Raw genomic sequence first — 14214 nt, 5'->3', positions numbered from 1 at the left:
GCTAATCTCCAAGATAATTTGAATATCATAGTCATATTCATTTTATTGGCTGCTATAGCTATTTGGTTTGCACGTGAAGTCAAAACATTTCAAGTAAAAACCTCTATGTTCTTCCTTACTCCACCAGAAGTCTTGCTGGATTGCGTTAATCCTTTTAGTAATATTTTTGGGCGGTATAAAACAACCCATTTGATAATTTGCAGGTTTGTTAGTACTTTTTCAGTACAAACCTACTTGCCTCAGTCAGAGATAGGCCTGTCAATGGTAGAATATCCGTCGGATATTTAGAAATCCGATATCCGACATGTTAAGCACTACCGGATATTCGATATGCGATAATATCCTATAGGATATCAAAATCAGATATCGATTCCGATAGGCTAAGCTGTCGGATATCCGATAAATACCCGATAATATCCGGTTATAACAAAAAAACTTAAAAATCTTTGTAAAACATTTTCATAATTGACACTTATCGGATATTTATCCGATAATATCCGATACTAGACTCGAAATTAGGATAAATTACAAATAAGTTCATATACTATCGGATATCGGATATTAACATTTCAGATGGGGTCTAATCCGTTTCCGATATGTTAAGGAAGAAATATCTGATAAAATATCCGATCTGATATCCGATAAAACGGATAAAATCCTATAGGATCTCGAATACTCGGAAACGGATATCGGACAAATATTGACAGGCCTAGTCAGAGAGATGCCATTAAAACCCATAAACCTGGATCCAATCTTTTGAACAATGGTATCAAAAGTTTTCGGTTTAGATCTATCAACAAAAAATGTTGCACCTAGATACGAGTCTGTGATGTTTATTTCTAAATTTTTAAGAGTTTGATCATCATTCGTTGATGCCTCAAGTGTATTTTCTTACTGAAGAACACTACAACTTTTTTAAAGTTTATTAGCTACAACGAAGCCATATTTATTTGACTTATGATGTTAAGCAGGTTATTACAACTTATCAAATTAGTTTTTGTGAACAATATACGATCATCTGCGAAAAAGAGATAGTTGAAAAATTGCGTAGTCTAGCTTGATTCCAATTATTTTCTTTTCCTTTTTTTAGGATGAGTAATCTAGGAAAGTCCTCCGTACATATTAGAATGAGATAAAAAAACAATAGGTCTCCTTGTCTCAGATCTCTATAAGGAGAAAATATTTTTCCAGGATTTCGATTGAGCAAGATCTGTTGTAAAGGTAGTGGACAAGCATTGAGAAACTAGAGTGCACCAGTCCTTACTAAGCCAAGAAACTAACATAATTTGATTTTAAAACTCCCAATTGACCATATCGAAAGATTTTGAAATGTCAATTTTTACCCCTAGCCCCCCATATTTGTTCTTCATTTTTTTAAGGAGTGAATTACTTCATTTACATGCTACCACAGTGTTATTTGTAATATGTCTAGAAGGTATGAAGGAAGACTGGAATGATGATGTTATTCTTTCTAAGTGTTTTTTTAAGGGAACATTATTTAAATACCAATCAAAATCCGCCCCTTAAAATATACCCTTGTTCAATTTTTACAAATAGCCCTACCTTCTGAAAAGTGGACGCAACTAGCACAAGTTGCTTCCAGAAGTGGACGCAACTTTCTCAAGTTGACTCCAAATTTTTTTATTTTTTACCCCTTGGGAGTATTTGTGCAAGGTCAACAAAAATGGAAGGTATTTATAACATTCACATTTTTTTAAAAAGTCTTTTGGCCATCAATTTAGATAGTATTTTATTAGGGGTATTACTTAATCTTATTGGTCAGAAATCATTTATATTAACTTATGATGTTTTAATTTAGGTATAAGAAAAAGAAAAGTTTCATTTATTTTTGGATTGAATGTCTTTGTTTTTAATATTTCTTGGATCAGGGTTACAATTTGGGGTCCTGTTAATTCTCACTTTTGTTTAAAATACTAACAAGAAAATCCATTCGATCTTGGTGATTTGTTCGTTTTCATGGCTTTGACTACGGTATATATCTCGGTCTTGATCTCTCCACCAATATCCTATTTCTTTTTCTTCTTTTAAAAATTTTGTTTGTGGAAATATTTAAAGTTAAAGTCAAATTTTTACACTTAACTATATTAGCCCCTCTGTAAAGATTTTCCAATTCTTGAGTTCTTTTATTTATGTTTTCTTGTTTGAAGAGATTATTTATTTTCATGGCATTCAGGTTCCTTACTTGTTTCAAAGGTTTCTTGGCTTTAGGCTTTATATGTTTCTGTCTTCCACGGAACCATACAGATAAAGATACAAGTGCCGGATGCATATACGAAAAATACGCCATTTCGTTCTAAAGATATTGAATTGTTACCACAGTGGTAACGAGCTTAACATCTATAGTTCTTGTGACTTGAAGATAAATAATCTGTTAGAATGAATATCATGACCTGAAAATCCAAATCTGACATTGACATAACTGGCACACTGTTAGTCCAAATTCCCCGTAAGGCCATAAGCAAAACGTGCTAAAAATTACAAGTAGAGAAAGGAAAAATAATTACGGCAGACACGAAAATGCAACAAATTATTGGTAGATAGAATCGACCATACACCGTCAGATACAAGTTCACACTACCCAAAACCCACAAATCCAACGACTGGAATTCACGCTGACGATATCTTTGATAATAAAGTATCTTCTCCATCTCTGTTAAAGAGATATCCCTTCTCCCTTGACTTTTGTCTTCATTTCCTGATGACATCTTTTGACTGCTCCCCCAAATTTCACCATCATTTCAATCTCAATTTGGGGATTTAAGGATTTCAATTCACACTCACAATCTGAGAATTTAGGGTTTCAATCGATGCCGGAAAGTCAAATTCCGGATCAAGAATTCAGTCTTTTTAACATTCAATTTGATTAGTTTTAGGGTTTTTGAAGAAGTAGTAATGTCTGGAAGATTCGAAGGTGCAGAAGGAGGATCATCATCAACATTGACGACTGTAAACGGAGGACGGAACTATACTTCTTCTAGTCCGACGTTGTCAGGACGAGGTGGAGATGTTAATGGGATTCTGAGTTCTGGTTCTACTACTTCATCTAGAGGGAGTACAACGTTGTCGTCTGTGGGTTTGTTACCGCCTTTATCTCAGTGTATTATGTTGGAGACTATTACATTGGATGATCAGAAAGGTACTAGGTCTGGTGAATTAAAGAGGATTTTTAGTGTTGCGGATGAGAATTCGACGACTGCACAGTTTAAGGTGGGGAGTCCGGCGACGGTGGAGGATGTAAGAAGGTTTAGAGGTAGTTTACTGGAGAATTCTACTAAGGCCAGGTAAATTTTGGAATTCTTGTGATTTGTGTAGTTTTAATTGCATTATGTGTTTGGTACATTTCCCAGTGTAGAAATTGGATTTGTATAAGCTGGGGATGTTGTGAATGACGAAGTTATCTTGTAGACGAAGTGGTTATGTAGATAGTTAGGATTGATTGTTTGATGTTTTGTACTGTTGGAGTGGAATTGACTGACATTTTGCTAATGAGGAGTTTAATTTTTGAGAAAACTAGTAAGGATGGTTAGGACTGAATTTTGATGTTTTATTTTGTTTTGTTTGAATAGGGATAGAGTGAAAAAAATGGACGAATGTGTCTTCAAATTGGATAAGTATAGGTTTACTTATCCCCCGAAGCGTAGAGCTAAGCTGTCACCTAGTGGTGGTACGAACGCGATGGTGGTGGGGAATCAGATTCAGCAGAACCCAACGGAGCTTGTGAATCAAAGATTGGATAAGAATGTTGGTTTGATTAAGCGTGTTCGTACTTCAGTAGCTGAAGTAAGTGTTTGTATTGTAAGCTTTAAGCGTCTTGCCCTATCGGTATTTTTTTCTTATAGTTTTCCAATTGTTTATGTTTCCTCAATGTCCAACATAGTCATGTTGCAATTGTTCTTACAGGTATCTGACCCGATGTTGAATGGTGATATTGCTATTTAAATTGTTATTTTTTCATCTTGGTATTCTAAACTTCAGGCAGTGTTTGCTGAATCCTCATTTAGTAATTTTAGTTCCTCTCGTTTCGTTGATTTCAGTCGGAGGCTAGGAATATTGCACTATCAAGGCAATCTATAATTTTGGACAAGGACAGGGATATGCTTAAAAGCACCAGTGGAGGAGGATCAGTGCAGGATGAACAAAAAATCCGAGTAATTCCTGCTGGAGGGGATGGATGGGATAAAAGGATGAAAAGGAAGCGTTCTATTGGTGCAGTGGGTAATAGGGCCATGGATGGTGATTACGAACCAAAACGAGCAATGCATCAGAAGCCTATTAGTGACCCTAGGTCACGTTCTCTTGATCCACATGGCTTCGGGTAATTTCCCATATACCTACAGATGTATTTATATGGTCTCTAGTTGCTGGGATAAAATTGGTTTCTTAATCTGAATTTCTTTTGACACCTGTTTTTCTATAGTATAAGAAGTACATCTGACTAGGTTAGACATTTGTAACTATATTTCAATGGATTTTTATAACCAATCAACTGTAGGGGACGACTAAACCTTATAGTGTATCTTGTTTCTTTTAGTTTCTTATGTCTTCTATACAGTTATCTCTTGTTAGTGACAGCATGATAACATGGTATCTTGTTCTTAAATTCTGATATCTCTCCAGATCATGTCCTTCGAATGGAGGTAGTGGAATCAACAAGTTCGATGTCACTTCTCAACTTACTAGTTCCAATATTCGTTTAACACCCAAGATTGAGCTGGAAAACATTTCTTTGCAAAATGATAGAAAGGACCGTGGAATGAACAAGTTGGATGTCACATCTCAATTTAGTTCCAATATTCGTTTGACACCCAAGATTGAGCCGGAAAACGTTTCTTTGCAAAATGATAGAAAGGATCGTGGATTTGGGTTTGATAAGGAGAGGGTTGTGGTTGTACCCAAGCTTAATAAGTATGTATCGAACTCCTTGTCATGTATGCATATCTACTTTAGTATCTATGCTAATTTGCTTCCAGCATTTCTCCTACTTTTTACTTTCTTATCTAACATTATGGTTCGTCTCTCATCTATGTACTTGTAATCCAGGCTTAATATTCTTGAGAGCAATCAGATAGGCTGCCACAGTCCAGTAACGAAAGGAAAAGCTTCCAGGGCAACACGTACTGGTCCTGGTGGGCCAAACTCATCTCCCAACATCCCCCGTACTCCTGGAGCCCATGAGATCTCGGAGCAACCTTCAAGCTTAAACAAAGTGCAGACTTTGGGTGGGGTAAATAATCGAAAACGCCCAATGTCTGCAGGATCACCTTCACCCCCTGTGACTCAATGGCTTGGTCAGAGGTCGCAGAAAAACTCGCGAACAAGGAGAACGAACCTGGTTTCTCCTGTTTCAATCCGCGATGACATTCAGGCACTGCCTGAAGGGTATCCAACTCCTGAAATTAGTAATAGATTAATGTCTAGTGAGACAACTTCCCAGCTCCCCAAAGGTGTATCTAACAGAGCCCAACAGTATAAAATGAAACCCGAGAATGTTGCATCCCCAGCTAGATTTTCTGAAAGTGAAGAATCAGGAGCTGGTGAAAATAAAATGAAGGACAAACATGTGGACTATGGGGAGATAGAGGATCAATCTGTTAACGAAGTAAAGAAAATAGGGTCTATTGCATCATCTATGAAGAAGAATAAAGTTTTTGTTAAGGTAGATGTGGAAGATGGGCCAAGGAGGGTAGGACGGAGTGGAAGGATTCAATCAGTGTCAAGAGTATCTGTTCCTCAAGTAACGGAAAAAATGGATAGCCCAGGCACAGCTAAACCTGTGCGAAGTATGAGAATTGGCTCTGAAAAGAATGACAGGTGGGCTATTAATTCTAAATTTCTAGTGAATGCAATTAACTCGCGTCTACCAGATAATATCATCTTCTTTGGTAAACTAATGACATTATGTTGTATGGTTCAGTAAACCAGGTCGTCCACCTTCAAAAAAGTTGGCAGAACGCAAGGTTATAACACGTCCTGGGAAGGCGCTAAATAGTGGTTCCCCTGGTTTCACAGGTAGTGTTTTCAAATAGTTTTCATACATGTGCTGTTGTGCATAGCCGGCTTTGTATATCTTCGATTATTCTCGAATTGTTATAATGTAGTGTGTTCTCAAGATAGTGCAAACCCTAATGTCTCTGATACACCTAATGGATCATCTTAACTAATTTATTTATTTATTCATCTGTTTCTCATTCATATATTTCATATAAATTAACCTGCAAAATGTATAAATATTTTTACATTTCATGTATAAAATCTCTTCTCTGGTTCTCGATACTAAGAAATTCTTTACTACACAACTTTTTTCAGGAGAATCGGACGATGATCACGATGAACTATTAGAAGCTGCAAATTTTGCTCTGAAATCAAGATGTACTGACCTTTCATTTTATCTGGTTCCCGTCTCTTGCTTTTGCAAAAACAAGGCTTCATTTTCTTTTATTTATGGCTTGCAGATCTTGCTTGCTCAGGTTCGTTTTGGAAGAAAGTTGAACCAATTTTTGCTTCTGTGAGTTCAGAGGACACGATCTACTTGAGGCAACAGGTGTTAAGTGTTAACCAGAGTTGACTTTGTGTGCCATTTTGTTATTGCATCTCTTACTTCTGTTGTTGTTTAAAGTCTCTGATCTGATTCTATTTCTTGCGCGGAATTGGATCAGTTACGTTTTGTGGAGGAGCTTGATGAATTATTTTGTGATGCATCTGGTGCTGACCTTAATGATCTGGTATAGAACATTGCCAACCCTGTTATAATTTTGGGACTCCTGTTGATCATTAGCATACATTGTTGTGTATAGAAGTTAGATTTAGTGAGGGTTGTCTGTTCTTAGCCTGCTGGTGTTGCGCAGTTTACTATAAGATCTCTTGGTCCTTCCTTTTAGTTAGACTTATGTTTCTTCTATTATCTCAGGGCGAGGTTGGTTGGACAGAACCAGTGTCCAAGCTCAATGGTAATGGGTTGAGCATATCGGGTAAAGCTTCAGATTCTCTGACTCAATCACAGGAATTTGATACTCTCTGCGGAATGTTAGACACAGAAGGTTATGAGAAAGTTAATCCGCTGTATCAAAGGGTTCTCTCTGCTTTGATTGGAGAAGATGAAATGGATGACAATGACCATGTCAGTGAAGGACAAGAATTCTTTCACTATGCAAGTGATGACTCACCTTGTATTACCTTTGGTTCTGAATGTAAAGATGCGGATACGTTGGAGTCTGATCTTGATTCCAGCGGTGAATTGATAAATTCAGATACTGGGACTGCATCTGGCTTCGACGAGAATCATTTGGGTGGGTCACCGTCCTTCTCAAATAGTTCTGCTTCTGCAATTTCTTCTTCTGACTGCCAATATCAACTCATGTGTCTGGACGACAAACTCATGCTAGAGCTGCAGAGCATTGGCCTGCATCCAGAGAGAGTGGTAAGTCTCATTTTTCCACCTCTTTTTCGGAAGATCTCATTTGCTAATTAGGTTCATCCTTTTGAGTTGGAATCCCATGTAAACTTTGATCTCACTCTAAGATGCAGCATATTTGTTAGTCTGTTGGTGGTGCATTTAGTTATTACTTGGTAGTGGTTCGTCTGGTTGTCTCTAATATTTGTTTCATCCCAGCCTGATCTGGCGGAGGGAGAAGATGAACAGATAATTAAAGAAATTCAGGAACTTAAAAAGGGGCTATACCAAAAGGTTTGACACTGGATTGTTTTGTTATTGTACTGAACTTTTCTTAGAATATTCTGATGGATTTAAATATTTAGTTTACCCAATTACCCCACATTTCTTTTTGAGCAACTGATAACCAGACCTTGTATGTGCGAGTTATCTGATCTCTTTTGTGAAATAATGTGGAACATCATTTTTCTATGTTGATCTAGCAGGCGAGGAAGACGAAAGTTAAGTTAAGCAAGATAGATAAAGCTCTTCTGAAGGAAAGAGAGGTTGAACGAAGGTAGGATAAACATTTGGATGTTTTTCATATTAGATTTTTATCTTGCTCAAGTAAACATAATGGAGGATATTTTGCAGGGAGATTGAGCAGATTGCAATGAACAAACTTGTTGACATGGCATACAAAAGGCGAATGGTAATTTTCATTTGGTTTTCCTTTTCTGTAGTTTTACTGTGATTTAAGTCTTTTGTGCCAGTTTATGGGTTTATGATATAGTGAAGCTTATGTATCGACACCAATGCCATAAGTTACCAAATTCATGATGAATTAAAACATTGTTAATGTAATGTTTAGTGTCTTCCCAAAGAATTGCAGCTGCATTGGGCTTATACTCTAGTTACTAGCAGAATACCATGTGGACCAAACTACAAGATTGTTATAGATTAGGGCTCTCAAGCAATATTGACTACTGTTTAGGCTAATTTCTTTTACTAAAAAGCCCTTAGGTGAATATTGTGAAAGATTTCTCTGCATTAGGTGTGATCCATGACATTCTTTTGCTTAAAAACTTCTGATAGGCGTGTCGAGGAGGTAATTATTCAAGAAGTGGAGTCAGTAGGGTCTCAAAAGTAGCTGCCCTAGCTTTTGTTAAACGGACTATTACTCGATGTCGGAAGTTTGAAGCTACAGGCAAAAGTTGCTTTAGTGAGGCGTCTCTTCAAAAGATCATTTTGTCTGCATCTAGATGCAGCACCGATGGAGAACCTGTTGATACTGTCTGTACTGAGGCTGCTGCGAATGTACCGTTAGGTATGCTAATTTATATTTCATGTCACACCAACACCCAATCCTTTTGGCATGCTAATGTAATGTTTGTTAACTTCTCTGCAGCTCCAGGTGCTGTTTCTGTCAGTGTTGAGCGACATGGTCCTTCTGGTGTTAAATTTGATAGGGGATCCAATGCCTTTCAGTCTCTCAGCCATTCATCCATTCAGACCTTTGCACAATGTGAACCAATGTCAAACAGAGGAAAAAAGAGAGAAGTACTGCTTGAGGATGTTGGAAACACTGCTTCAAGAGCAGTAGCGCCTCATGGTGAAGTTCTCTTGGGTAATGTAAAGGGAAGTAGAATTGAGAGAGATAGGGATCTATCAACTGGTAATTTTGTTGCAAAGATTGGTCGCCCATTACTGGGAGGATTTAGGGGGGAACGCAAAACTAAAACAAAACTCAAGCAGCAAAAACTTGTTCAGTTGTCAGCTTCAGGAAATGGTCTCTTTGACAAGGTTAGAGAAACAACAGAAGTCTACCGTCCAGTTAGTGATTTTAATGAAACAATGACAAAGGATAGAAACAAGGTACGGGGCGAAGTGGAGCTACCTCCATCCAACAAAACTCATGTGAATTCATCCAAAGAAACGCGGGAACCAGGTCTTTTTGGCAGTTTACACCTAAATGATTTGGATCCAGCTTCTGTGTCTAACGATCTTGACGAGCCCCAAGATCTTACATCATGGTTGGATTTTGATGTAGATGTGCAAGACATTGGCTCAATGGGTCTTGAAATACCTATGGATGACTTGTCAGAAATTTTGATGTGATAGTTGGTCGCAGCGGAAGCTCTTTTTTGTCTGAATCATCTAACTGCCGCCTTCAGTTATAGCCATCTCTGTGATTCTCAAAAAGTTTAACAGTTTATTTTTAACAAACTTGGTAACAGGTTATTTTCTTTTGCTGATTCTACCTATTTAGTGGGTATCATTACTAGCAAGAGCTTCTCGGATCTGCGCGTAAGCGCATATGTGTACATACATTTTGTTCCTGGGAAGAAATCTTCAATGTTCCTATGTACATGGTAACTTATTTCTGAGTTGATCAGGGCTTTGTTGTTTCATTATTGTAAATCAACAACTCAGTCCCCTTTAATATTACTCAGACTTCATTTTATTCTATCTTATAATCTAGAAAAACTGTCAGCCGGCTGGATTCGGTTAAACTGAGGCGACACTGCCATTGCCATTGCCATTGCCATTTGAACTGATTTAACAGAACACGGCAGTACACAAATATATATAACAAGAATCAGAGTTTGATGTGAACTAATAATCAGCATATTTCAAATGAAAGAATTCCTCAGTAAATCTATTTCGAAAAAAATAATTAAAAAAAAACAAAATACAAACACAATCAAAAGTACATATCAACTGAATAGATAACACAGACGCTTCTGAGTAATTCGCAGAAGTGAATGTATTTTTTCCGATTGCGGCGCAATTCGTAGATATATAAAACAAAATGAACGAACTTTAACACTGCAATGATGCTTTTGTTCGTGTCAGGTAACTTAAATGTGGTGCTCCTCTCCTGTTGCTCTGTACAAAAAGAAACTCACCAGTTCTTGGTGAATATATTATTGGCACACACAGACAACAACCAAGGGTACGACGAGCACTTGACACTAACTTGACGCTATAGACCCCCCATCTTCACTTGTATCTTCTTACCTTCCTTCTGCTTTCACCATCTGTGAGAAAACTCTGCTCATTGAAATACCTGAAATATCATCATCCCCAATGTCGATTTGGGTATCAGTGACATTGCCAGCGCCAGCGCCAGTACCTGTTGTCGTGTGGACAATGTCCTCGACTTGTGGTGAGAGTTCACCTATTCTGTTAGTACTGTTTTCTTCATGATCGTCTGGCAGGACTGCCTCTTGAAGTTGTAGAACATACTCCAGATTCCATAAGATATCTCCCATTGACGGACGATCAACACCGTATTCAGACAGACATTTCTCAGCTGTCTCTCCGAATTTCCTTAGAGAATCAGGTCTTATTTTACCAACGAGATTAGGATCGATGATTTGATCCAACTGCCCCAGTTTCTGAAACTTCATTGCCCATTCTGCCAAATTCACTCTGTCCCTCGGAAGAGATGGATCAATAACCGGTCTTGCACAAAGAACTTCAAACAAAACAACGCCAAACGAGTAGACATCTGACTTCTCTGTTAACTGTTGTCTTCTGAAATACTCTGGATCCAAGTACCCAAAACTTCCTTTCACTGCAGTACTAACATGAGTTTGATCGAGTTCAGGCCCTGCTTTTGATAAACCGAAATCAGCAACTTTAGCCATGAGATTCTCGTCGAGTAGAATGTTTGCAGATTTCACATCTCGGTGAATGATTGCCTTTTCAGAGCCAGTGTGAAGGTAATGAAGTCCTCTAGCCGATCCAATGCATATCTCCACCCTCTGCTTCCAACTCAAAGTAGGAAAATCGGAGCCATAGAGTTGTCCTTTGAGGGTTCCGTTCTCCATGTATTCATAAACTAAGATCATTTCATTCTTCTCATCGCAGTACCCAATCAGAGACACCAAATGGCGGTGACGGAACCGGGATAACAACTCAATTTCTGTCAAGAACTCTTTAAGACCTTGTTGCGATTGTGGATTGCCTCTCTTTACTGCCACCTTTGTACCATCTACCAATTCTCCCTTGTAAACCTTCCCGAATCCACCAACCCCAATAACCCATGTCTCATCAAAATTGTTCGTGGCATCCTGCAATGCGACTAAAGGAACACGGTAACCAAGGTTTGTGATGGTATTATTAGTAGTACCTGTATATTTCCTTCCTCCCATGGTAGTTGTATTCCCTCCGTTCATGTTCATGGAGAAAGGAACCCAATTCTTCGATTCCTGGAGCTTTGCCAATCTTTTTCTTCTTCTACAAATGAGGAACACAACTATAGCCAAGATCAAAGCAATTACTGCAATAGCGACTCCCACTATGATACCAAGTTTCATCTCAGAACCAGCTTTAGAGGCCATGAACGGTGTACCACCAAGACTATTTGAAGAACTATTCATTTTCATAATCTCCAGCCCATTTAGAATGGCATTTGGAAAAGCATCAGCAGTGTCAGTTGAAGGACCAATACTTACGCTAAGCTTATTACTCTCACTTTGCTCTGTAACGAAGTCATAAAAAGAAGGAGTACCCAGAGTAGGAAACTCGAGACTGCGACGTGCTTCCCATGTGTTGACGTAAACATTGAAGCTGAGCAGGTTAGCAGCGGGACTTGCTATATCACAGAAGTGAAACCTAATGAAGTACTGAAATCCAGGATCCACGTCGAAAGTCCACGTCACGTTGATCTTGCTATTGGGGTCACCTCCAGTATTCATCTCTCTGGCAGAGCCATAGACAGGATCAGGAGCAATATCCCTGGAAGGTCCACCATCTACATACTTGACAATTCCCGTCTTCTTTCTGGCGAGATTCTTGCTCGCTAAAAAATTATCATCAGGAATCCAAGTTCGGCCAAGAGTATCATTAGTTGGGGACACTTTAGGTCCCCCCATATTCACTCTCCATAGCGTTTGCAATGCTTGCTTTGCCAGACCTTGAAAATTAGCCTTTGAAGGCACATTTGTAGCATCATCGGTTATGAGCTCATCAGGTACAGAAACAACTTCCAACGCATTCAAGAAAGCAAATGACCCGCTGGCTGGAGTGAACTGGATATTGAGGTCGCCTGCGTTTACGTTGACAGAGAATTCCTTAACAACCGAATCCTTCTGAATCTGGAAATCGCTAAGAAGGATAAACTGCTGGGTCGCAACAGAGAATTTTGCAGTACTCATATCATAGCTTTGGTAAATGAACGGAGCGAAATATAACCGAATCCAGTGTCTACCGGCCTTCTGCATGCGAAATGTGTAAGACGAAGTACCATTGAATACCCGAGCAGTCTGAAATAGAGGCAAACCATAGGTAGCCGAGTCTAAAATCCCAGTAGTATTTGCCAAAATGTCTGATGGGGTTGAAAGTGTCTTCGAATCGGAGGTATCCGGCTGAAAAAGCCGATCACCAATCGACGTATTGGCCGGCGATCCACAATCTATCAAGAAACTATCTATAGGACTAAATCCATTACACACATACACATAACACAAAATCAATGCAACCCATATGACCAATGTAAGCCCTCCTCTAACACCCATCTTGAGAATACAAGAACAACACCCAAAACCCAAATCCAACCACAGAACAAAAATATTGAAATCTTTCAACTGCTCTACTTAATTAGGGTTTCCTTTACAGATACAAGCAAATCAGTAGACCTAATTTCAATAGTACTTAAAAAAATTGAAAAAATTAGTGTAGTACACAACAAAAAATTAAGGGAGTACCTTTCAAGAGAGAAAATCCAGATTCTTCTTCATCATTATACTAAAAAAAAAAAACTTTACCAAACAAGATGAAACACAAAACCCATTTCTGATCTCTAATTTTCTTGCTGATGAACTCTTAAAAAATTGATTGATGGGTAGTAGTACCTGGTTTTTGGTATTGAGGAGATAAAAACAACAAAATAGAGTCAAATGGGATTTGAAGAAAACGGCCAGCTAATTGTGAAGCGATAGACCCACCACCGTCCCTCCTGCTTAGAAAAACATAACAGCCGTTTCTGCTTGGACACAGTAATCTAATCTCAACTCTCTTTTTTTCATTTTTGTTTATTGGTTTTTCATTTATTTATTAAGTAGCTGAGTGAAGGAGAAAGAGGAGGACACAGATATTTTTATTACTCTGTTTTTGTAAAAAACCTTTATGGGTACCACGTCCATGTTTTGTCCATTTTATTCAACCAAACAGTGCTTTTTATGTCCTCCCCGGCCCGGATAACACGGTGCCACAAAAATAATACTCCCCGTCTTTTTTTTTTGTTAACTAAAATACTTGATATATTTCATATTTTTGACTTGATTTTTCCTAACATGAAACAATAAGTCTAGATTCACAGTGAATTTTTCATGGTGATATCCCTGCAAGACACAAAAGATGGTGGGGTCCACTGGAAAACAAAAACCATCCTTTTTTTTTTCTCCTGGTGGGGTTCCCGGGGCTGTGAGTGTCACGGTGTGTGTAACGTCATTGAACATGAAATCAACACATAACATGGAGAATTGTGTATTTCAATTTGAAACTTTTCAAGGAAACAACAAAAACCTAGACATCTAAAATCTAGAAATCTTAAATACCAACTTAGGGTATTTGTGGGAGAAAGATTATTCTCTTTGTGTTTCTTAATCTTCGTGCAAAATCATACTATTTTGGCATCTAAACTAGAATGGAGGAAGTAACATCCTTTGAAATCTGGATATCCAAATACGGCGCATAACTTTTTGGTTCTGAACCAGGATTGAATATAAAAGAAGGTAACAATTAACAGTACAGTAAAACGCTTGGTTTATAGTTACATTACGAATATAAAAAATAAAAATAAAAACTAGTACTCC

General features: G+C 38.1%; 2 protein-coding genes across 4 annotated transcripts; one reads left to right on the top strand and one right to left on the bottom strand.

The window, feature by feature from the left end:
- The first annotated feature begins 2703 nt into the window (after positions 1 to 2703).
- Positions 2704 to 9854, top strand: LOC113321394. 3 transcript variants are annotated; one of them, XM_026569300.1, is made up of 15 exons: positions 2704 to 3302; positions 3588 to 3801; positions 4056 to 4336; positions 4639 to 4926; positions 5062 to 5832; positions 5936 to 6030; positions 6328 to 6390; positions 6474 to 6562; positions 6678 to 6743; positions 6929 to 7438; positions 7631 to 7705; positions 7894 to 7967; positions 8045 to 8102; positions 8486 to 8717; positions 8799 to 9854. In XM_026569300.1, the coding sequence occupies exons 1-15, from the start codon at positions 2914 to 2916 to the stop codon at positions 9506 to 9508; spliced, it is 3915 nt and encodes a 1304-aa protein (XP_026425085.1). In that variant the 5' UTR covers positions 2704 to 2913; the 3' UTR covers positions 9509 to 9854. The 3 variants fall into 3 exon arrangements, with proteins under 3 accessions (XP_026425085.1, XP_026425084.1, XP_026425083.1); XM_026569299.1 differs by having other exon boundaries at positions 3588 to 3816; positions 7897 to 7967; XM_026569298.1 differs by having other exon boundaries at positions 3588 to 3816.
- Positions 9855 to 10015: 161 nt separating this feature from the next.
- LOC113321395 (receptor-like protein kinase HERK 1) lies at positions 10016 to 13480 on the bottom strand. The gene has a single exon (XM_026569301.1). It carries the CDS (start codon positions 12913 to 12915, stop codon positions 10408 to 10410), a length of 2508 nt encoding a protein of 835 aa, XP_026425086.1. The 5' UTR covers positions 12916 to 13480; the 3' UTR covers positions 10016 to 10407.
- Positions 13481 to 14214: the final 734 nt, after the last annotated feature.

This window comes from Papaver somniferum, chromosome 11 (genome assembly GCF_003573695.1).
Source record: "Papaver somniferum cultivar HN1 chromosome 11, ASM357369v1, whole genome shotgun sequence".
Lineage (NCBI taxonomy): Eukaryota > Viridiplantae > Streptophyta > Magnoliopsida > Ranunculales > Papaveraceae > Papaver > Papaver somniferum.
The sequence above is the reverse complement of the archived record's forward strand: the minus strand, read 5'-3'. Positions and strand labels throughout refer to the sequence as shown.

Coding starts and splice junctions, on each gene's coding strand:
- LOC113321394 (XM_026569298.1), top strand. CDS start 2,914: ATGTCTGGAAGATTCGAAGGTGCAGAAGGAGGATCATCATCAACATTG. Junction 6,031..6,327: donor TGGTTCCCCTGGTTTCACAG/GTAGTGTTTTCA, acceptor AACTTTTTTCAG/GAGAATCGGACGATGATCAC. Junction 7,706..7,893: donor AAAAGGGGCTATACCAAAAG/GTTTGACACTGG, acceptor ATGTTGATCTAG/CAGGCGAGGAAGACGAAAGT.
- LOC113321395 (XM_026569301.1), bottom strand. CDS start 12,915: ATGGGTGTTAGAGGAGGGCTTACATTGGTCATATGGGTTGCATTGATT.